At 31.7% G+C, this 24,591-nt stretch overlaps 2 protein-coding genes across 6 annotated transcripts in view; both read right to left on the bottom strand.

Annotated features, from left to right (window-relative positions):
- Positions 1 to 4,489: 4,489 nt before the first annotated feature.
- Positions 4,490 to 7,945, bottom strand: LOC111420133 (uncharacterized). 2 transcript variants are annotated; one of them, XM_023053051.2, is made up of 8 exons: positions 6,298 to 7,945; positions 5,989 to 6,239; positions 5,804 to 5,935; positions 5,669 to 5,744; positions 5,283 to 5,615; positions 5,041 to 5,232; positions 4,701 to 4,989; positions 4,490 to 4,647 (listed from the first exon to the last, which is right to left on the bottom strand). In XM_023053051.2, the coding sequence occupies exons 1-8, from the start codon at positions 6,520 to 6,522 to the stop codon at positions 4,532 to 4,534; spliced, it is 1,614 nt and encodes a 537-aa protein (XP_022908819.2). In that variant the 5' UTR covers positions 6,523 to 7,945; the 3' UTR covers positions 4,490 to 4,531. The 2 variants fall into 2 exon arrangements, with proteins under 2 accessions (XP_022908819.2, XP_022908820.2); XM_023053052.2 differs by having other exon boundaries at positions 5,989 to 6,247; positions 6,298 to 6,368.
- A 2,664-nt stretch (positions 7,946 to 10,609) lies between these two features.
- The window catches only part of LOC111420125 (ras-specific guanine nucleotide-releasing factor RalGPS2-like), a 33,674-nt gene continuing 19,692 nt past the window's right edge, over positions 10,610 to 24,591 (bottom strand). Inside the window, exons 1-8 of one of the 4 annotated variants that reach the window (XM_023053038.2) lie at positions 20,806 to 20,914; positions 20,566 to 20,661; positions 20,345 to 20,514; positions 19,515 to 20,288; positions 12,090 to 12,296; positions 11,870 to 11,953; positions 11,229 to 11,417; positions 10,610 to 11,162 (exon numbers count right to left, since the gene is read on the bottom strand). In XM_023053038.2, coding sequence (XP_022908806.2) covers positions 10,745 to 11,162; positions 11,229 to 11,417; positions 11,870 to 11,953; positions 12,090 to 12,296; positions 19,515 to 20,288; positions 20,345 to 20,514; positions 20,566 to 20,661; positions 20,806 to 20,862 — 1,995 coding nt within the window. In that variant the 5' untranslated portion in view covers positions 20,863 to 20,914 and the 3' untranslated portion in view covers positions 10,610 to 10,744. Of the gene's footprint in view, positions 11,163 to 11,228; positions 11,418 to 11,869; positions 11,954 to 12,089; positions 12,297 to 19,514; positions 20,289 to 20,344; positions 20,515 to 20,565; positions 20,662 to 20,805; positions 20,915 to 24,591 lie in introns of those variants that run through there. The other 3 variants (XM_071201385.1, XM_023053040.2, XM_023053039.2) reach the window with 3 other exon arrangements.

Here is a 24,591-nt window from a genome sequence, read left to right as displayed (position 1 = left end):
TATTTCAAAACGTGTTGGTTCATTGGAAAGAGCACACTTTTATTAACACTTTGTAAATTTTCAAACTCATATCCCAAGAAATTGATTTTATACGAATTTTTTAAACTTAACCGACGTAAATTGCAAAATTCGACAAAATTGTCGATTATTTCAAAAATTTATTACTCAAGAACTGAAAGTGATTTTTCAAAACGGCTTTTTGCATTAAAAAGAGGATACTTTAATTAATAATTGGTGATATTTCCACAAGGGTCCTTCAAGAAATTAATTTTATAGCGAATTTTGAAAATTATCAATGAAAATTGCAACATCGAAAATTTGATCAAAACTTCAAATATTGTTTTTTCAAAAACTAAAAGTAATATTTCAAAACGTGTTGGTTCATTGGAAAGAGCACACTTTTATTAACACTTTGGTAAATTTTCAAACTCATATCCCAAGAAATTGATTTTATACGAATTTTTAAAACTTAACCGACGTAAATTGCAAAATTCGACAAAATTGTCGATTATTTCAAAAATTTATTACTCAAGAACTGAAAGTGATTTTTCAAAATGGCTTTTTGCATTAAAAAGAGGATACTTTAATTAATAATTGGTGATATTTCCACAAGGGTCCTTCAAGAAATTAATTTTATAGCGAATTTTGAAAATTATCAATGAAAATTGCAACATCGAAAATTTGATCAAAACTTCAAATATTGTTTTTTCAAAAACTAAAAGTTATTTTTCAAAATGTGTTGGTTTATTGAAAAGAGCACACTTTTATTAACATTTTGGGAAATTTTCATACTCATATTCCAAAAAATCGATTTTATACGAATTATTAAAATTTAATGGGGAAAATTGCAAAATTTGAAAAAATTGTGCTCATTTCAAAAATTTATTTCTCAAAAACTAAAATTAATTTTTCAAAACGGCTTTTTGCATTAAAAAGAGGATACTTTAATTAATAATTGGTGATATTTCCACAAGGATCCTTCAAGAAATGAATTTTTTAGCGAATTTTGAAAATTATCGATGTAATATCGAAAATTTTATCAAAACTTCAAATATTGTTTTCTCAAAAACTAAAAATTATTTTTCAAAACGGGTTGGTTCATTGGAAAGAGGGCACTTTTATTAATACTTTGGGAAATTTTCATACTCATATTCTAAGAAATCGATTTTATACGAATAATTAAAATTTAATCGGCAAAAATTGCAAAATTCATAAAATTGTCGATTATTTCAAAAATTTATTTCTCACAAACTAAAAGTGATTTTTCAAAACGGCTTTTTACATTAAAAAGAGGATACTTTAATTAATAATTAGTGATATTTCTACAAGGATCCTTCAAGAAATTAATTTTATAGCGAATTTTGAAAATTATCGATGTAACATCGAAAATTTTATCAAAACTTCAAATATTGTTTTCTCAAAAACTAAAAGTTATTTTTCAAAACGGGTTGGTTCATTGGAAAGAGGGCACTTTTATTAACACTTTGTGAAATTTTCAAACTGATATTCCAAGAAATGAATTTTATACAAATTTTTAAAACTTAATCGGCGAAAATTTCATAATTCGAAAATTTTTTCGATCATAACAAAAATTTATTTCTCAAGAACTAAAAGTGATTTTTCAAAACGGCTGTTTGCATTAAAAAGAGGATACTTTAATTAATAATTGGTGATATTTCCAAAAGGATCCTTCAAGAAATTAATTTTATAGTGAATTTTGAAAATTATCAATGAAAATTCAAAGATCCAAAATTTTATCAAAACTTCAAATATTGTTTTCTCGAAAACTAAAAATTATTTTTCAAAACGGGTTGGTTTATTGGAAAGAGGACACTTTTATTAATACTTTGGGAAATTATCATACTCATATTCCAAGAAATCGATTTTATACGAATTATTAAAATTTAATCGCCGAAAATTGCATAATTCGAAAAAATTTTCGATTATTTCAAAAATTTATTTCTCAAGAACTAAATATGAATTTTGAAAACGGCTTGTTGCATTAAAAAGAGTATACTTTAATTAATAATTGGTGATATTTCCACAAGGATCCTTCAAGAAATGAATTTTATAGCGAATTTTGAAAAGTATCGATGAAAATTGCAATATCGAAAATTTTATCAAAACTTCAAATAATGTTATTTCAAAAACTAAAAGTAATTTTTCAAAATGTGTTGGTTCATTGGAAAAAGCACACTTTTATTAACACTTTGGGAAATTTTCAAACTGATATTCCAAGAAATGAATTTTATACAAATTTTTAAAATTTAATTGGCGAAAATTGCAATATTCGTAAAATTGTCGATTATTTCACAAAATTTTTTCTCAAGAACTAAAAGTAATTTTTCAAAACGGCTTTTTGCATTAAAAAGAAGATACTTTAATTAATAATTGGTGATATTTCCACAAGAATCCTTCAAGATATTAATTTTATAGCGAATTTCGAAAATTATCAATGAAAATTGCAACATCGAATATTTTATCAAAACTTCAAAAATTGTTATTTCAAAAACTAAAAGTAATTTTTCAAAATGTGTTGGTTCATTGGAAAGAGCACACTTTTATTAACATTTTGGGAAATTTTCATACTCATATTCTAAGAAATCGATTTTATACGAATTATTAAAATTTAATCGGCAAAAATTGCAAAATTCATAAAATTGTCGATTATTTCAAAAATTTATTTCTCAAAAACTAAAAGTGATTTTTCAAAACGGCTTTTTACATTAAAAAGAGGATACTTTAATTAATAATTGGTGATATTTCCACAAGGATTCTTCAAGAAATTAATTTTATAGCGAATTTTGAAAATTATCAATGAAAATTACAACATCGAAAATTTTATCAAAACTTCAAATATTGTTTTCTCAAAAACTAAAAGTTATTTTTCAAAACGGGTTGGTTCATTGGAAAGAGGGCACTTTTATTAATACTTTGGGAAATTTTCATACTCATATTCTAAGAAATCGATTTTATACGAATTATTAAAATTTAATCGGAGAAAATTGCAAAATTTGAAAAAATGTCGATTATTTCAAAAATTTATTTCTCAACAACTAAAAGTGATTTTTCAAAACGGCTTTTTGCATTAAAAAGAAGATACTTTAATTAATAATTGGTGATATTTCCACAAGGATCCTTCAAGAACTGAATTTTTTAGCGAATTTTGAAAATTATCGATGAAAATTGCAACATCGAAAATTTTATCAAAACTTCAAAAATTGTTTTCTCAAAAACTAAAAGTTATTTTTCAAAACGGGTTGGTTCATTGGAAAGAGGACACTTTTATTAATACTTTGGGGAATTTTCATACTCATATTCTAAGAAATCGATTTTATACGAATTATTAAAATTTAATTGGCGAAAATTGCAAAATTCAAAAAAATTGTCGGTTATTTCAAAAATTTTTTTCTCAAGAACTAAAAGTAATTTTTCAAAACGGCTTTTTGCATTAAAAAGAAGATACTTTAATTAATAATTGGTGATATTTCCACAAGGATCCTTCAAGAAATTAATTTTATAGCGAATTTTGAAAATTATCAATGAAAATTGCAACATCGAAAATTTGATCAAAACTTCAAATATTGTTTTCTCAAAAACTAAAAGTAATTTTTCAAAACGGGTTGGTTCATTGGAAAGAGGACACTTTTATTAATACTTTGGGAAATTTTCATACTCATATTCTAAAAAATCGATTTTATACGAATTATTAAAATTTAATCGGAGAAAATTGCAAAATTTGAAAAAATGTCGATCATTTCAAAAATTTTTTTCTCAAGAACTAAAAGTGATTTTTCAAAACGGCTTTTTACATTAAAAAGAGGATATTTTAATTAATAATTGGTGATATTTCCACAAGGATCCTTCAAGAAATTAATTTTATAGCGAATTTTGAAAATTATCAATGAACATTGCAACATCGAAAATTTCATCAAAACTTCAAATATTGTTATCTCAAAAACTAAAAGTAATATTTCAAAACATGTTGGCTCATTGGAAAGAGCACACTTTTATTAACATTTTGGGAAATTTTCATACTCATATTCTAAAAAATCGATTTTATACGAATTATTAAAATTTAATTGGCAAAAATTGCAAAATTCATAAAATTGTCGATTATTTCAAAAATTTATTTCTCAAAAACTAAAAGTGATTTTTCAAAACGGCTTTTTACATTAAAAAGAGGATACTTTAATTAATAATTGGTGATATTTCCACAAGGATCCTTCAAGAAATGAATTTTTTAGCGAATTTTGAAAATTATCGATGTAACATCGAAAATTTTATCAAAACTTCAAATATTGTTTTCTCAAAAACTAAAAGTTATTTTTCAAAACGGGTTTCTTCATTGGAAAGAGGGCAGTTTTATTATTACTTTGGGAAATGTTCAAACTCATATTCCAAGAAATGGATTTTATACGAATTTTTAAATCAAAAACAAAAACATGCTTTCAGGACTAACATAATGGGGTAAATTTAAAGAAGTATGTTTAAAAAAATGTTATTTATAATTACAATAGCGTGTACATAGTTATTCTAACGTTGTAACAACAAATTTACTCGATGAACTAGATCGCATTGATTCTTTTTTATCTACATCATCGGGAACAACAGGCAATGTAACATCTTTATTAAAAGTCGAGTAACCTAAAAGAAAATAGTTTAATTAATTATTTTAATGTTTATTATTGTTTATTAACCTTTTCTGGTCGATGGTGAACAAATTGTTGCGATGAAACTGTTTGATTTAGTATCATTAACCAATCGATTAAAATAAATCTCTTCCAATTCTTTAATAGTTGGTTTTATTTCAAAATCCATACACGGCGACCACGTGTATTCGTGTCTTCCGGTTATTATATCATGATCTAAATTCGAAAGCGATTGGGTTAACCCCCTTTTGTTGAAATCTCGCGAAACTTTAATATCGTGCTTCCAAAAATGTCTTTTTATGTGATCCCTCGAAGCGATTGGAGCAACTTCTTTTACCTGATGTTAAATAAAATCATGTATTGATTAAAACGATGTAAATTATATCACCTTGAATGCTATTAATCCAGCGATATAAATAAAAATTATATTAGCAAACGTTAAACATAAACTCATACATCCTAATAAAGCAATTTCAAATCCTCGATCATCTGAATAATAATTGGTGTAAACTAAGGTGCTGTATCGAGTTGATTCATCTCCTTTTAAGTAGTAAATTGAAGCAACCGACCATAATAACCCCTAAAATAAAAGAATTAATTGAAATTGTTTTGGTGTTTTTATTTTAATACAGCATTGACTGCTGGTGGCATTAAAGATGTTGAAATAGCAACCCCAACAAGCGAAGCGATGTTATCACTGAGTAATCCAAGGGCTAAAGCAGCCCCTGATAAAATTGCAATTAAACATCCTACTCCGAAAGTGCGAAGTTCTCCTCGAGAAATCATTTCGTTCGTTGGCCAATCGTTATCACCATATTTATCCGTACTTAGGCATATAACAGCTCCATAACAATAACCCACGAGTAATGCTATTAATAATCCTAATAATTCGCTTTGTATTCCGATTTTACGTAAGGTTTTATCACGTATTACAGTCCCGAAAGTTGCTGCCATAACTGGACCCTAAGATTATTAATTATTAGAAAAAAATATATTTATTAAATAAAAAGTTTTACCATCATTGGGGAAATTAACATGCTTGATAATAAATAGACGTTGTTGTTTTCAACTAAACCTATCGCACATAAAGTGCTGAATAAACAAAAAAGGAATGTTGTTGAAACGAATGTGTTAAAAATGAATTAACTTACGTTGCTACAACTAATAAACATACAAAATCGAAAGTTAAAGCTGCGTGTAATTTTATATTTTCAACTACTTGGTTTACGGTGGGTCTCGCTCTCACTGATAGTATAAATTGGCTCCATAAAGATTTTTTCGATCTATAAAAACGAAAATTAGTCAAAATTATTTTTATTTAATCACAAATTTTTACTCCTCTTGAGTACTATCATCTTTGAATTCTTCGTTTTTTGTAGTCGAAGCTTTGTAATAAAGTCCACAAGGAATTACACTCACCACGGAATGATACTTTGCGCCAATTTCATTTTCTTTAAGCACACCAAGAATTTTTTCGTAATTTTCATCACTTTCCATCGTAAATATAATTTGCAAGTATTGACCATCTAAGGTAATCGACCAAATCGCATTGTCTATTTTAAATTCGCCCAAAATTTCTTCTAGGATCTAAAAATCTTTTAGATAACAATTTTATTTATGGATTATTAGAAATTTTTTGATTAACCATTTTCATAGAAAACTCTTCAGAATCGATTTCGTATTCACTTAAACTTGATTTATTACTTAACAAACCAGTTTGTTCGTTGATTTCTTTTGGTTGTTTAATAAAACCGTTAGAATTCGTTTTTAGAGTACCATTTATTTCTGATTTCTTTTTATTTTTCTTTGCGACGATTACTTTTTCTTTATTTTCACTAGGTATTGATATTAAAAAGACGACCCCTGCCATATTGGACGTTTTAAAAGGATGAGATAAACAAGTACAACGAAAAACTTCTTCGTCTGGTTTTTTTTTTTTCGAAACATGAAGACAACTTTTAAAGGAATCTTTAATTTAATTTTGGATCGGATGATGTGATTTAAAAATAATAAAGCAAATTGGATTGCGCAAGAACAATAACAAGTGCAAGAATAATAAGTTTTCGTTTTTTGCAATAGATCAGAATAATCAACGCCAAATTATTTGTAAGAAAGCCTTTATGCATTATCACATCACCAGGTGCAACGTTCTAGTCGCTTAGGGGGACCACATGTTTTGTCTACTAATATCCTTACTAACAATAAGATTAATGACCTTCAATTTGAGATATAAATCGACTCATAATTCGAAAAAATACAATCAAAATGATTTTTTTTTAATTTTGAAGTTTTTAAACATAACCTAACCCAACTTAGTTTTCTTTAATACGTTTTTTCTCAAATTTTTTTATAATAAACGTTATCATTTTTATATCACACCTCAAAATATCATCTTTTATCTTCAAATTGCGATATAAATCGTTTCTTAATTCCATAAAATGAAGTCAATACGACTTCTTTTAATTTTGACGTTTTCGAACATAACCTAACCTAACTTAATTTTCTTTAATACGTTTTTTCTCAAATTCTTTTATAATAAACGTTATTATTTTTATATCACATCTCAAAATAACATTATTTATCTTCCATTTGCGATATAAATCGTTTCTTAACTCCAAAAAATGAAGTCAATATGATTTTTTTTATTTTGACGTTTTGGCACATAACCTAACCCAACTTAATTTTCTTTAATACGTTTTTTCTCAAATTTTTTTATAATAAACGTTATCACTTTTATATCACATCTCAAAATATCATCTTTTATCTTCAAATTGCGATATAAATCGTTTCTTAATTCCAAAAAATGAAGTCAATACAATTTTTTTAATTTTTACGTTTTCAAACATAACCTAACCCAACTTAATTTTCTTTAACACCTTTTTTCTCAAATTTTTTTATAATAAACGTTATTATTCTTATATCACATCTCAAAATATCATCTTTTATCTTCCATTTGCGATATAAATCGTTTCTTAACTCCAAAAAATGAAGTCAATACGACTTCTTTTAATTTTGACGTTTTCGAACATAACCTAACCTAACTTAATTTTCTTTAATACGTTTTTTCTCAAATTCTTTTATAATAAACGTTATTATTTTTATATCACATCTCAAAATAACATTATTTATCTTCAAATTGCGATATAAATCGTTTCTTAATTCCAAAAAATGAAGTCAATACGATTTTTTTTAATTTTGACGTTTTCGAACATAACCTAACCCAACTTAATTTTCTTTAACACCTTTTTCCTCAAATTTTTTTATAATAAACGTTATTATTTTTATATCACATCTCAAAATATCATCTTTCATCTTCAATTTGCGATATAAATCGTTTCTTAATTCCAAAAAATGAAGGCAATACGATTTTTTTAATTTTGACGTATTCAAACATAACCTAACCCAACTTAATTTTCTTTAATACTTTTTTTCTCAAATTTTTTTATAATAAACGTTATCATTTTTATATCACATCTCAAAATATCATCTTTTATCTTCAAATTGCGATATAAATCGTTTCTTAATTCCATAAAATGAAGTCAATACGATTTTTTTTAATTTTGACGTTTTCGAACATAACCTAACCCAACTTAATTTTCTTTAACACCTTTTTTCTCAAATTTTTTTATAATAAACGTTATCATTTTTATATCACATCTCAAAATATCATCTTTTATCTTCAAATTGCGATATAAATCGTTTCTTAACTCCAAAAAATGAAGTCAATATGACTTCTTTTAATTTTGACGTTTTCGAACATAACCTAACCTGACTTAATTTTCATTAATACGTTTTTTCTCAAATTTTTTTATAATAATCGTTATCATTTTTATATCACATCTCAAAATATCATCTTTTATCTTCAATTTGTGATATAAATCGTTTCTTAACTCCAAAAAATGAAGTCAATACGACTTCTTTTAATTTTGACGTTTTCAAACATAACCTAACCTAACTTAATTTTCTTTAACACCTTTTTTCTGAAATTTTTTTATAATAAACGTTATCATTTTTATATCACATCTCAAAATATCATCTTTTATCTTCAAATTGCGATATAAATCGTTTCTTAATTCCAAAAAATGAGGTCAATACGATTCTTTTAATTTTGACGTTTTCAAACATAACCTAACCCAACTTAATTTTCTTTAACACCTTTTTTCTAAAATTTTTTTATAATAAACGTTATTATTTTTATATCACATCTCAAAATAACATTATTTATCTTCCATTTGCGATATAAATCGTTTCTTAACTCCAAAAAATGAAGTCAATATGATTTTTTTTATTTTGACGTTTTGAACAACTTCTTTGTGGACGATAACATTGCAGTTCTGTTGCTTTTCGAGATAAATAGTTTTTTCTATCTCCTCTAAAATTTATTAATCTGCACATGGACCCTTCTTCCATTCACCGATTCAATTTTATTATTATATTCGTAATCTTCATAAAATAACCTTTGAAATGAGTCCAAACTCGATATATTTAACTTTAATATTAATGGAGATACAATCACTTCCGGTTTGAAACGTCAACGTCACTTTTGACATATTTGTCATCTTCATTACAAAACCTTTAAAATGAGTCCAAAGATGACGCACTTATCTCAAAAAACAAAAAAGTTTGAATAAAAAACTTTAAACCCGAAGTTAGCAACAATGAAGATAGCAATTTAATTTTTAAATATTAATACCAACCTTAATTTTTGATTCTTTTCAGTATATTTTCGTTTTTGTGACAAATTTTAAGACCTTTTATAAAAATCAAGAATATATCAAAATGACGTTGACATTTCAAACCGGATGTTGCTTATATCTCGAGTAATATGGAATTAAACATGATGTTTGGGTTGATTTTAAAGGTTTTTTTCACGACGATTACAAATATGTCAAAATTGACGTTGACATTTCTAACCGGAAGTTGACCATAACTTCATTAATGTTGAAAATAAATATGTCGTGTTTGTATTCATTTTAAAGGTTTTTTAATGAAGATTACAAATATGTCAAAATTGAGGTTGAGACTTTAAACCTGAAGTTAGTTGTCAGATAATAGACAAATGGACAACTTCATGGTGTTATTTAACGATGTATTCTTTATTAAAAAAAAACCTTTAAAGTGAGTCCGAACATGACGCACTTATCTCAGAAAATAAAAAAGTTAGAATAAAAAACATTAAACCCGAAGTTAGCAACAATGAAGATAGCAATTTAATTTTTAAATATTAATACCAACCTTAATTTTTGATTTTTTTTATTATATTTTTGTAACAAATATTAAAACATTTTATAAAAATTAAGAATATGTCAAAATGACATTGACATTTCAAATCGGAAGTTGCTTATATCTCGAGTAATATTGGAATTAAACGTATCACGTTTGGACTCATTTTAAAGGATTTTTCACGACGATTACAAATATGTCAAAATTGACGTTGACATTCTTAACCGGAAGTTGACCATAACTTCATTAATATTGAAGATAAATATGTCGTGTTTGTACTCATTTTAAAGGATTTTTAATGAATATTACAAATATATCAAAATTGAGGTTGACATTTTAAACCTGAAGTTAGTTACCATATTATATAAGTTTTATAACTGAAGTTAATCTAGTGTTTTTAATTTTTAACGTGTTTTTTGGGTTATTTCACATTAATTAAGAAAAAATCGTCGATTTTTAAGCCACATGATGATTCTCGAATTTTTCCCAAGTTTCTTAATATTTCTTTTCTTAAAAAAGAGCGTTCTTAAATTTTAGCGTTCGCTGTATAATCGTCAAACGACTGACCAAGCGGATTCTGTGCTTGTGATGGCTGTCATAAGTTTTCTGTGATAAAAATAGACAGCCACCATTCTGAGAAGACTTATATTTTTAGAGAGATGAAAACGAAAATCCCGTTTTTTTTCAACATTGTTCATTTGTCACTTACTCAAGTGATGCATAACGCGGTCGAATTAAGCGTTGTCTTTATGGGACAATGGAATTTATTAAATAACTGAATGATACAAAATATAAAACAAATAAAACGTTCTTAGAAATTAATATAGTACAGATATAGATACAAAAAAAACATATAAAAATTCAACATGTCACTCAAAAGACATTAAGTTTGTGGGTAGAGGGGTTTGTTCGTTACTCGCAGCCATTTTAAGGTACTTGCACCATCGTTCAGCCGCTCCTTGACTTCCAGATCGAAATTTGTACACGTTACCTTTCTGTTGGTCTACGATTTGGAATAGATCAGGATGTAGCGTGTTATCGCTTAAAAATATTTGACAACCAATCAACGAAACCATTTTGCAAGGTTCACTCTTAAAATCGCTTCTTTGGTTTCCTTTAAACGATTTCGGGGAGAAATAAGCGAGAGAAGACGACCAGATTTGTATCCAATATCGTTGCCATGACGCAACCGCGGGCTTTTTTCCGTGTTTTAAAAGGGTTTTTCTTCTTATACAACCCTGCATTGGACAAAAAGGTTCTTGGAGACTCAACGAATCTTCGTTTTGTCTGTAACAAACACAATAAAATAAAGTAAATAAATATACTTTATTTTATTTAATTATTATAACTTACTTTGTGAGTAAAGTGGAGTCTTCAGATGTATTTCGAGAGGCTTGGAGAGGTATATCGGTTATGGGTGATGGTAATTCGCTATGTGACGTGCTTGTATTGGCATCTTCCAACTCGGAATCATCAAGGAGGTGTAAAGTTTTCGGTAAATCTTTTGGATCGAAGACTATGTGATGCGTTTTACTGAAAATGCTATCAAAACCCAATTAAATTAAATTGATGAAATTTAAATATTGATTATTATTGCTTAAGATGGAGATGATAACGTATGAATTGAGGATTTTACTTTGATTGAAGATCATCCTATTTAAAATCAAACTTATAAAACACAACTTAAAATATCTACACAATCAAAATCATTTTTTAACTATTTATAAAAAATAAAATCTACAAAAACCTTTCTTTAATGCAACCTGATAACATAAAAAAAGTGCAAAATAATGTACATCTAATTGTTTAATAAAATTAAAATTAACCTATAAAAAATAAAAAAATATCTACAAAGCTGTGCATTTTACCAATAAATTCACGACCTCTTAATTTCCCTTTTCTAAAAAGAGACCTACCATTACAACCATTATTACACTCTTTCTGAGTGGATCGGATTTTGCAAGCAAGCGCAGAATCATCTGGCAAGCACTTACCCCAACGTGGCAACAACAGAGTTACGCCCCAGAACGGGGCACCCCTGTTTGTGAAAATTGCGGGGAAGACTCGCGCTACGAAATCTACGAATAACCTCATTTAAACGTCGTGTTAAAAAGTTAAATGAAAAAATGGATGGTATGAATCGTTATGTGAATAATACACAAGAATAAATAAATTACCTATTTACTTAGGAATAAATAAAAAATGAGTGCTTACTTTGTGCCTAAGCTACGACATTTTCGATGTCCGGGAGTAAATTTGTTTCCTGTTGACGCTGTGGTAAGTCTTAGAGAGCCGCTTGAGATTTTTGCTGGTGATAAATTTAGTGATGCGATTGCCGTTCCGTCCGCGATCACTGACTCTTTAGAACTACAACTTGATGAACTTGGTATTGGTGATGGAGGTTCTAGTTTCAAAGATAATCTAAAATGTTAAAAGAAAAATATTACTTTTATTTTTTATTTATTTTATAGATCTTTGTAAAAAAATGTATTTTATCCGAGGTTCAATAATTAATATCATATCAACCTGAAACTGATCACTATAATGTAGCGTCACGACTCCAAGTGGCCTTGGTTAAGTAAACTGAATTGTACAGGGTGGGCAAATTTGGGTGTTATTGTAGATTATCTCAGAAACTATAAGAGATACGAAAAAAATAGGTGAATAGAAATAAGTCTCCTTTTCCAAGACTAATCCAATCCAGCAAAGACCAAACCTCTATTTTCTTTTGTTTTTAAATTATAGCCAAAAAGTAAAATTTTCGCGATTTAAAAAAATGCTCATATTTCGTTTATTTTTGAAATTAAAGACAAGCGGTTAATATATTCTTAAGACTCATAGTTCGTTTTGATGTGGCTCCAGAGAAAAAAGTCTAACGGAGTCAAATCTGGTGAATTTCCATTTGTGGTAATCACCTTATAACCAAAATTTATACTTAAAAGCACCGAAACAGCTCTAGTGTTGTGAGGAGGAGCTCCATCTTGTTGGAAATAATGTTGGTTTCCTCCATTAATAGGATTTGGTCCATATGATTTTCCATCATCAATTTGGCTGAAGCCAAATCGTCCCTGACTCTGAATATCAATATTTTGATGAGGATTTACATCGAACCAGTAATGGTTATTATGTCGTTCAAAGATACAATTGTTAGATATATAACATTCATCAGTCCAAATATTTTTTCTTGGGAACGATGGGTCTTGTAAATATTGTTGTTCGAACCACATACAAAATTGTAGACGTATTTAAGAATCCCTTTCTACCAATCGTTGACTGTTCCTGTTATTCTTTCCGTTTCAATTTGTCGACTGGAGATGCATGCATCTGCAATGACCGCTCCAATTACATTAATTGCGGCATTTTCAGCACCTTGAATGTTATACTTCTGTGGTCTTGACTTTTTTAAACATCCATAATTGATTAGATTTTCTTTCAGTCCAACATATCATACTTTTCATAGTTACTGAATTCCATAATCAAAATTTTGAACATAAGCGCTTACATTTTTTATACACCATAAGTGCGATACATCATTGGAATGCTAAAAGTATGCTCTTTTCATTAACATCATAATCAACTACAATTTGTATTTAAAAAAATACAACTTTTTGTTGTATCTCAAAAATCATCAAGTCTGTTTAAAATTTTTCAACGGCAGTATATTCTACTCAAAAAGTGACTTAAGAACGTATCAATCCCATTACTCTAATTTCAAATATAAACGAAATATGAGCATTCTTTGAAATCATGAAAATTTGATTTACATATTTGCAGGATTGGATTAGTCTTGAAAAAAGAGATCGGGACATGGCGCCTACTTTTTTCGTATCTTTTGTAGTTTCTGAGAGAGGAGGTAGATACAGGGGGACGGAGAGGAGAGGAGATGGCCGGGGAACAAATGGAGGCGGCGTTGGGGGGACTAAAGAGGGGGAAGGCTCCAGGGGGGGACGGTGTCCAGAATGAGGCATGGCTGGAGGCAACGGGAGAAGTGAGGGGAAAGTTGTTGGAAGCGCTGAACAAAGTTTGGGAAGGGGAAGGGTTTCCGATTGGATGGAGGACGGCGATAATAAGCCCCTTGTACAAGAAGGGAGTGAAGGGAGTAGTGGAAAGTTATAGGGGAATTAGCTTAATGGACTCGGCGTACAAGATATATGCGAAGGTGCTGCTGCAGAGGTTGGAGGAAGAGATGGAAGAGAAAGGGATCTTACCGGACGGACAGGCAGGATTTAGAAAGGGAAGGGGCGCGATAGATAACGTGTACATATTGAAGCACTTGGTGGATAAAGAACTGGAAGGGAAGGGAGGGAAGCTTTACGCCCTATTCATAGATCTAAAGGCAGCGTTTGATAAGGTGAATAGAGGGAAGTTATGGGAGGAGATGAGGAGGAGAGGGATTACTAGTGGGACAATAAACAGGGTGAGGGCAGATGGGAGGTGTGGTTGTAGGGAGGAGGAAGGTGCATTCACTGGCTTACGCGGACGATTTGGTGGTAGTGGCGAGAGAGGCGAAGGAGATGAAGGCGATGATGCGGAGTTTGGAGAGTTATTTTAGGGGGAAGGCTCTGGAGGTGAATGTAGGAAAGACAAAGGTTATGAAGTTCTGTAAAGGGGGTAGAAGGAAGAGCGAAGACTGGAGGTGGGAAGGGAAGGAGATAGAGGAGGTGAGGGAGTACACATATTTGGGGTACAGCTTTAGAGAGGACAACAAGGAAGGCGCGCATGTGAGGGCAATGGCAAAGAAGGCGAATAAGGTGATGGGGCAGGTCTGGGGGTGGGGAGAGAGATTATTTGGAAGGGATATGGGAAAAAGAAAGATGATATTCGAGTGCTTGATTAGAAGTGTTATGATGTACGGGGCGGAGCTTTGGGGGTGGAAAGCGCAAGGGCTGTTGGAAGGCGTACAGGCTAGGTATTGGAGATGGGTTTTGGGGTTGGCAAAAGAGACGCCGGAGTACATAGTCAGAGAGAGTCAGTGAAGGTTGATAAGTTAAGAGTGGAGGCGGGTAAAAGGGCGGTACGTTTTGAGGAGAGGGTTGAAGGGAGGTCTCAATGTAAAATTTTGGGGGAGTGCTGGAAAGAGATTAAGGCAGGGAAAGGGGGTTACGGGCAACGAGGGAGGGAGGAATATTTCAGAAGGGTGGGGTACTCAGTGAAAGCGGTAGATGATAGAAGGAGGGAAGGGATTGAGATGTGGAAAGAGCTGGAGAGCAGGGATAGAGATGTACAGAGGCAAGAAAGAAGGGGGCAGATAAGGGAGAGCAGGTACAACCCTAAGTACGAGGAAATAATAACGGAGGGATTGCCGAAGTACCTGTCGGTGGAGGGGGATGAGGAGGGGAAGAGGATGGTGGCAAGATTCAGATGCGGCAATGAGGAGAGAGCGAATAGGTATTGGATGAGAGATGATGAGAGGGGTTGTAGGCTATGTGGGGGGGAGTGGGAGTCGTTGGAGCACCTACTGAGGGAGTGAGACGAGCTAAGAGAGGAGGTGATCGGCTGGAAGCAGGTGCTGGGGGAGGGGGCAGAAGGAAGAGAATGGATGAGGGAGGTGGTGGCGACAAGGCAGCGTAGGGAGATGCGGAGAGGAGATGGGGAGGGGTAGGATAGGAAATAAAATGTATTGTATTGTAATGTGATATATGTAATTGTAGTATTGTTAAAATGTAATTGTTTGGGGAATGTATTGCTGATATGGTAGCAATAAACTTAATTAATTAATAATTAATATCATATCAATCTGAAACTGGTCATCACATTGTAGCGTAACGCCTGCAGGTGATCTTGGCTAAGTAAACTGCTAAACAATTATGTCAAGGTCACTTGCGACCGAGGCGATACAATTAATATCGTATTAACACTTAACTAATGTCAAATAATGCAGAGACTCGGCCGCAAGCGAGGTCATCGCTTAAACCAAGTGAAATCTACATCATTCAATCAAACCGAGGTTAATTCTTTATTACCACAAAGTGGGTGTCAAAAAACTAAAATGCACGAATCATACAGTTCGTTTACAGCCAATTCAGTAAATACACAATCAAAAAATTTTTCAAATAATAGTTGATTAGAATCAAAAAAGGAATAATTTTTCTTAATAACATTTCTCTATATCTCCGCTAGATGGTGTACTCTTATAAAAAAAAACTAGTTCTTTGGAAATAAGTAATCCGCGCATAATTGGAGAAATTATTAATTTATTATTAATTTTAGAGAAAAGTTTTTCAAATGATAGTTGATTAGAATCGAAAAAGGAATCATTTTTGTTAATAAAATTTTTTGATACCTTCGCTAAGTGTCGCTCTGTGCTGTTATAAAAATACCTTTTTACTTTTAATCAAAAAATGTTTCAAGTAATATTTGTTTATAATTAAAAGAGGAACAACTTCTTTTAGTAAAATTTTTTGATATCTCCGCTAGGAAACGCTGTGTACTCTTATAAAAAACCAGTTTTTCGTTAATAATTAATCCGCGCATAATTAATTATTAGTTTTAGCGAAAAATGTTTCAAATAATAGTTGATTAGGATCGAAAAAGGAATCATTTTTGTTAATAAAATTTTTTGATACCTTCGCTAGGTGTCGCACTGTGCTGTTATAAAAATCCTTTTTTGCTTTTAATCAAAAAATGCTTGAAGTAATATTTGTTAATAATTAAAAGAGGAACAACTTCTTTTAGTGAAATTTTTTGATATCTCTGCTAGGAAGCGCTGTGTACTCTTATAAAAAACCAGTTTTGCGTTAATAATTAATTCGCGCATAATTAATTATTAGTTTTAGCGAAAAATGTTTCAAATAATAGTTGATTAGAATCGAAAAAGGAATCATTTTTGTTAACAAAATTTTTTGATACCTTCGTTAGGTGCCGCTCTGTGCTGTTATAGAAATATCTTTTTACTTTTAACCAAAAAATGTTTCAAGTAATATTTGTTTATAATTAAAAGAGGAACAACTTCTCTTAGTGATTTTTTTTGATATCTCCGCTAGGAAGCGCTGTGTACTCTTATAAAAAACCAGTTTTTCGTTAATAATTAATCCGCGCATAATTAATAATTAGTTTTAGCGAAAAATGTTTGATATAATAGTTGATTAGAATCGAAAAAGGAATCATTTTTGTTAATAAAATTTTTTGATACCTTCGGTAGGTGTCGCTCTGTGCTGTTATAAAAATACCTTTTTACTTTTAATCAAAAAATGTTTCAAGTAATATTTATTTATAATTAAAAGACGAACAACTTCTTTTAGTAAAATTTTTTGATATCTCTGCTAGGAAGCGCTGTGTACTCTTATAAAAAACCAGTTTTTCGTTAATAACTAATCCGTGCATAATTAATTATTAGTTTTAGCGAAAAATGTTTCAAATAATAGTTGATTAGAATTGAAAAAGGAATCATTTTTGTTAATAAAATTTTTTGATACCTTCGCTCTGTGGTGTTATAAAAATACCTTTTTACTTTTAATCAAAAAATGCTTGAAGTAATATTTGTTAATAATTAAAAGAGGAACAACTTCTTTTAATAAATTTTTTTGATATCTCTACTAAGAAGCGCTGTGTACTCTTATAAAAAACCAGTTTTTCGTTAATAATTAATCCGCGCATAATCAATTATTAGTTTTAGAGAAAAGTTTTTCAAATAATAGTTGATTAGAATCGAAAAAAGAATCATTTTTGTTAATAACATTTTTTGATACCTTCGCTAGGTGTCGCTCTGTGCTGTTATAAAAATACCTTTTTACTTTTAATCAAAAAATGCTTGAAGTAATATTTGTTAATAATTAAAAGAGGAACAACTTCTTTTAATAAATTTTTTTGATATCTCTGCTAGGAAGCGCTGTGTACTCTTATAAAAAACCAGTTTTTCGTTAATAATTAATCCGCACATAATTAATTATTAGTTTTAGCGAAAAATGTTTCAAATAATAGTTGATTAGAATCGAAAAAGGAATAATTTTTGTTAATAACATTTTTTGATACCTTCGCTAGGTGTCGCACTGTGCCGTTATAAAAATCCTTTTTTGCTTTTAATCAAAAAATGTTTCAAGTAATATTTATTTATAATTAAAAGACGAACAACTTCTTTTAGTAAAAATTTTTGATATCTCTGCTAGGAAGCGCTGTGTACTCTTATAAAAAACCAGTTTTTCGTTAATAATTAATCCGCACATAATTAATTATTCGTTTTAGCGAAAAATTTTTCAAATAATAGTTGATTAGAATCGAAAAAGGAATAATTTTTGTTAATAACATTTTTTGATACCTTCGCTAAGTGTCGCACTGTGCTGTTATAAAAATCCTGTTTTGTTTTTAATCAAAAAATGTTTCAAGTAATATTTGTTTATAATTAAAAGAGGAACAACTTCTTTTAGTGAAATTTTGTGATATCTCCGCTAGGAAGCGCTGTCTACTCTTATAAAAAACTGGTTTTTCGATAATAATTAATCCGCGCATAATTAATTATTAGTTTTAGCGAAAAATGTTTCAAATAATAGTTGATTAGAATCGAAAAAGGAATCATTTATGTTAATAAAATTTTTTGATACCTTCGGTAGGTGTCGCTCTGTGCTGTTATAGAAATACCTTTTTACTTTTAATCAAAAAATGTTTCAAGTAATATTTGTTTATAATTAAAAGAGGAACAACTTCTTTTAGTGAAATTTTGTGATATCTCCGCTAGGAAGCGCTGTCTACTCTTATAAAAAACTAGTTTTTCGATAATAATTAATCCTCGCATAATTAATTATTAGTTTTAGCGAAAAATGTTTCAAACAATAGTTGATTAAAATCGAAAAAGGAATCATTTTTGTTAATAAAATTTTTTGATACCTTCGCTAGGTGTCGCTCTGTGCTGTTATAAAAATACCTTTTTACTTTTAATCAAAAAATGTTTCAAGTAATATTTGTTTATAATTAAAAGAGGAACAACTTCTTTTAGTGAAATTTTGTGATATCTCCGCTAGGAAGCGCTGTCTACTCTTATAAAAAACTAGTTTTTCGTTAATAATTAATCCGCGCATAATTAATTATTAGTTTTAGCGAAAAATGTTTCAAATAATAGTTGATTAGAATCGAAAAAGGAATCATTTGTGTTAATAACATTTTTTGATACCTTCGCTAGGTGTCGCTCTGTGCTGTTATAAAAATACCTTTTTACTTTTAATCAAAAAATGTTTCAAGTAATATTTGTTTATAATTAAAAGAGGAACAACTTCTCTTAGTGAATTTTTTTGATATCTCCGCTAGGAAGCGCTGTGTACTCTTATAAAAAACCAGTTTTTCGATAATAATTAATCCGCGCATAATTAATTATTAGTTTTAGTGAAAAGTTTTTCAAATAATAGTTGATTAGAATCAAAAAGGAACATTTTTTGATACCTCCGATAGTCGCTCTGTGCTGTAATAAAAGTACTTTTCTGCTTTTAATCAAAAAATGTTTCAAGTAATATTTGTTTATAATTAAAAGAGGAACAACTTCTTTTAGTGTAATTTTTTGATATTTTCGCTAGGAAGCGCTGTGTACTCCTATAAAAAACTAGTTTTTTGTGAATAATTAATTAATTAGTGTTAATTTTTTGAATCATTAATTTAAAATAATTTGAATTATTTTCGTTGTACATTTCATATTAATATTTATCATTTACTTACTTATATTGGTCATCCTCCACAAATTTTTGAAGTTCTTCAATATATCGAATCGAATTGAGGTAGTCTTTAACATGCGGTACACAAGAAACATGCGAATAATCGGAAAGTTGGTAATTAGATATAATACGGAGTATATTATTCATTTTAAGACTGCGTTGTTGAGATTCGAGCCCCCCCGAATGAGGATGCGCCATATCGATGTAAACTAAATCGGTCAGATATAAACCTAAGTACGGAATACATGGTAATTTCAAACTTTCAATGTGACTTCGAAGATTCGACCAATTCTCCGAATCGGAGAAGACGTCCGAGAGTTTATCAAACGATTGTTTTTCCTTTTTCGTGAGGCAACTCCACGTCTTCGAGAGCCTGTACACCGAGGCACTATGTAAGGCTGAGATTATTGCGAATAACGAGTGCAAATTATTGAGATCGTATAATCGTTTGGCGATCTTTATAAAGTGCCCGAGAACGTCCGCTCGTTGTTTCGGGGTGCTGCGGGAAAGTATTTCTTGTACGGCCCAAAAACTGACGTGATTAAACCGTCTCGTGAACGCCACCACGTTCGGAGCTATCGTCATTTTGTTCTTTTTGTTCCATCCGCAACTAGTTAATTCATCCGGTTGAATCGCCAAGAAAATCGGAAGATCTAAAAGGGTCAGCTGATTAGCGAAGTCTTCTGGTGAGATTTGCATTGGGTCGTATACGGCGCAACTGTAGTTTTTTGAGAATTGATTTGGCAAGCTTTGAGTTTTGATATGAACAGGTACATTCCTAAATTTAAAAAATTAATATGTTTTAATTTTTAAAGTAATGAATAAATTTCTTACGAGTATGAATAATATGAATAAGGGGGTCCTGGGCCACCCGAAACGCTGTGAGTGGAGATTTTTCGCGTTCCGTTCGTTGGGGGTTTAAGACAGCCATTGGTCACTGTTGTACATAAATCGGTTGAGTCAATATCTAAGGGGTTACAAGGAGAGATGGAGATTTCTTTATCCTGCAAAAAGAAATTATATAAAAAAAATAAAGTTATAAACGATTTTTTTACCTCCGATATTCTTACAGTGGCCAAACTATCTCCAGATGTATCTTTTGGAATTCCTGAGTAACGTAGCATCTTCAACTCATGGCTGCTATTTGATGCCTGCAAAAAAGAACAACAAAATTATTCAACCGAAAGATAATTGCGAAATACAAAACTATCAATGACCGTTTAACGAACTTATTGTTTACAAAACATTCGATAGTTCGAGGACTATCAAACAAACAATTTTATTACACAACTTACAGTCGAATTGTCGCAACAACCGGCGAACTGGCGGATGAAGTGTAAAATGTCCCGCATCTTTAAGCTGTTTCGGTAGTGATGTTGTTGCGGTCTTAATTCGAAAGGACCTTTTTGCGTTTCGAATTGAGTATACATACGGCGCTTCAAAAATTCGCTGGCTCAGACTTTGTAAATGTTGGCAAATGAAAGGATTACAAGTTGTATACAAATTAGGAGTACTAATTTGTATAATAAAAGTATTTATTAAAAATCGTTAAAAATAGTAATTGAGATCTTTTAAGGGAGGGAAGGAGTGGTCGCCGACATCCAGATATTCAAATGCCAACCTCACCTGCATAAATGCTAACTCTAACCCATCTTCGTCTAATCACCCACAAGGCGAATTTAATGTTTCAGAGAACAAACACTAGCCTCAGACATAGCATCCAATTATGTCAAGGTCACTTGCGACCGAGACTGATATCAGATAATGCAAATCATCGGCCGCAAATGACCTCGCTTAAACCAAATGAAATGTGCGATATCATTCAATCAAACCGAGGTCGTTTACGGCCGAGGCGTTATTGTTAATTCTTTATTAACACAAAGGGTGTTGAAACCGAAACGCGTGGGTCGCAAACAACATCGGCTAAAAAAACTAAAATGCACGATATTATCCAGTTAACCCAAGGTCGTTTACAGCCAAGGAGATTCAGTTAATACCGTATCAGCACAAGATTGCAATACACGATGTCACCAAATCAAGCCGAGGTCGCTTGCGGCCATTCAATTAATACCACATCAACGTATTCAAAATTTTTAAAACCGGGATACCGGTATTACTATAAACAAGTTTACTCACTAAATTACAATCACTAAATAAACTGACCGGCAAAAAAAACCGGCCACTTAAATTTTGCCACAATTTCAAAGGTGGGTTTCTCGCGAACCACTCATTCGATTTTGATGATTCCTTTTTTGATCGAAAGGTTGATTCTGCTGTAATAATCCTGCGATAGAAATTTTTATTCGGATATTAATTTGAGCATATACGGGGTGCAAGAATGAGAAAAGCATTTTTTCTCGAAATTTGTAATACCCTGTGGGGTGCAGATGCTACATCAGAGGGTGTTAACTGGAATCAAACGGTAGCCCAATCTTTTCTGAACATTTTGTTTTTTTTTTTCACTCTATTATCTCTGTTACTAACGAAGATGCAGTGTTTTAAAGCGAACGCCTGTGAAAACATGACAAATAAGCATACAAAATAAGGTGGCGCGCTAGGTAGCGTATGTCAGTTGTTTCGAATAGTAAATTGACAGTTGTCAATAACTGATGTTGCGGGTATTATTAGTTTAATTGAAGATGGCAAAAGTCAGCGGTACGTTGCCCATACGTTGGGTATACCCCGAACAACAGTTCAGAATGCCTGGAACCGATATGTCGAAACAGGAAATTTTACTAGGCGGCAAGGTTCCGGTAGAAGACGAGTGACAACAGCAGTTGATGATCGATTTATTGTGCTAAACACTCTGAGGAATCGTAGAACGACTGCTGTAGAAAGTCGGCATCGCCTTCAAATGGTGCGTGGGGTTGACGTAAGTGAAAGAACCATTCGTCGAAAACTTGCTGAAAGTGATCTAACTGCAAGAAGAGCTGCCGAAAGACAGCGGCTGCTCCAGAGATATCGGCGAGCACGTCTTCAATTTGGACACCTACATACGAATTGGGAAATGGAACAAAGGGGTAAGGTCACAGTATAAAGTAAATCAGTAGTCTCACTTGCCTTATATGGCGTAATCAGATTTGCTACAGCGCACACGCTGCGCGCATTCATACTACATTTGCTACCTTATGAGTACGTGATCTTTATCATCGACATAAAAGTTTGTTGCAACATTTATTTCAATGATGCGCGCAGCGGATGCGCAGTAAAAAATCTACGGACACGACGTCAAACGTGCCGACACGAAGTGAGACTACTGCTTTACTTTATACTGTGGTAAGGTGCTCTTCACTGATGAGTCCCGATTTTGTCTCCGGTCACCTGATGATCGAGAACGAGTGTGGAGACGTCGTAATGAAAGGTTTGCGACCTGCACAATTTCGGAAAGAGTACCTTTCCATGGAGGTTCGGTCATGGTATCGGCGGGCAAGGTTTATAGAACATAAGGTTACCTCATTCCCTATGCCTCTGTAGTATCGATTATTACCCCGCAAATTGACGTCACTGGTTCGATACAGTCAGAATAAAAGATAGCCTATACACGTGCCTATACTGTGGTACAGTCTATATAAAATATTTAAACCTCGCATCGTGCTGTGTTGTTCATAGAACCAGCTACGTCACTGACCCACCTTGCCTCTCAGAGGAGGAGAATCGGTATTGGGTAACCTTATGTTCTATAGACCTTGATCGGCGGGTATTTCGACGGAAGCGTATACAGCGGTCATCTTTGTTGAAAATGGCACGCTAAATGCCCACCGTTATATCGAAGATATTCTGCAAGAAGCTGTCGTGCCCTATTCCCATTTTATTGGTGACGGATTCACGGTAATGCATGACAATGCGCGACCGCACGTAGCACGTGTGGTTAGCGAATATCTTGATGAGATGGGTATTGAACGGACCTTAACACTATCGAACATCTTTGGGACTAACTTCAGAGACGCATTTGTCGTCATCCTGTCCTACCGGACAATTGATTCATAATTGTGTAGTCCATAAATCTTTCATTTCAACGTCTTCATATTCGTTTCTGACTATCGGGTGATAGTAGACAAAACCACTACTCATCCGTAAAAAAGACCTCCATTGCAGTACTCATTCTTCCATTGCTCGATCTCCCAATTCACATGTAAGCGCGCAGATTGAAGACGTGCACGTCGATATCTAGGAAGCAGCCTCGGCCCTTTGGCAGCCTTCTTGCAGCCAGACCAGTTCTAGCAAGTTTTCAGCGAATGGTTCTCTCACTGACATCATAGCGGCCTCTACAGCTGTCATTCTACGATTGCTTAGAACAGTAAAACGGTCATGAGCTACTATTGTCACTCATCTTGTTTTCACAGGCGATCGCTTTAAAATACTGCATCTTCGTTAGTAACAGAGATAATAGAGTGAATAAAAAAAGAAAATGCTCAGAAAAGATTGGGCTACTGTTTGATTCCAGGTAATACCCTCTGCTGTAGCAACTGCACCCCGCAGGGTGTTACAAATTTCGAGAATAAAAGTCTTACTCATTTTTCTCACCCCGTATATGCTAAAATTAAAATCTGAACGAAAATTTCTATCGCAGGATTATTATAGAAGAATCAACCTATCCATCAAAAAAAGAATCATCAAAATCGAATGCGCGGTTCGCGAGAAAGCCAGCTTTGAAGTTGTGGCAAATTTATAGTGGCCGGTTTTTTTTGCCGGTCAGTTTATATCTAATTGTAAGAATTTTTTCCCTCTTTGCCGTCATCTCTACTAACAACAGGTTAATTTCTACTATATTTTTAGATTGGGTACAAAGCATAAGATACAGAATCTGAGAAGATAATCAAAAAATGGAAAGATATAAGGAATCTGTACAAAGTACCAATAAACTTAAAGATCTGGATACCATTATTGTTTTGTTGTCTTTCACTTGGTCCAAAGGATCAACTTCACTGCCGCGTCAAAAAATGAAATTACACTTCATCATCTGAAACTCTGTGGAATTCTCTCGAATTCCTAATTTGGAATTTTCTGGAAAGGTGCAGATTCAAGAAAGAAACTTTAACATAATGGCTCTTGGTAGTTTGTCAGACTTATCATACTATTGT

This window comes from Onthophagus taurus, chromosome 1, assembly GCF_036711975.1.
Source record: "Onthophagus taurus isolate NC chromosome 1, IU_Otau_3.0, whole genome shotgun sequence".
NCBI classification, from domain to species: domain Eukaryota; kingdom Metazoa; phylum Arthropoda; class Insecta; order Coleoptera; family Scarabaeidae; genus Onthophagus; species Onthophagus taurus.
Note: the sequence above shows the minus strand (reverse complement) of the source record. Positions and strands in the feature narration are given on the sequence as shown.

Excerpts from the sequence above, each read along its gene's own strand:
- LOC111420133 (XM_023053051.2), bottom strand. The coding sequence starts at position 6,522 with ATGGCAGGGGTCGTCTTTTTAATATCAATACCTAGTGAAAATAAAGAA. Across the intron at positions 5,936-5,988 it reads GATGATAGTACTCAAGAGGA|ATCGAAAAAATCTTTATGGA; the intron begins GTAAAAATTTGT and ends TCGTTTTTATAG. Across the intron at positions 4,648-4,700 it reads TTCACCATCGACCAGAAAAG|GTTACTCGACTTTTAATAAA; the intron begins GTTAATAAACAA and ends ATTTTCTTTTAG.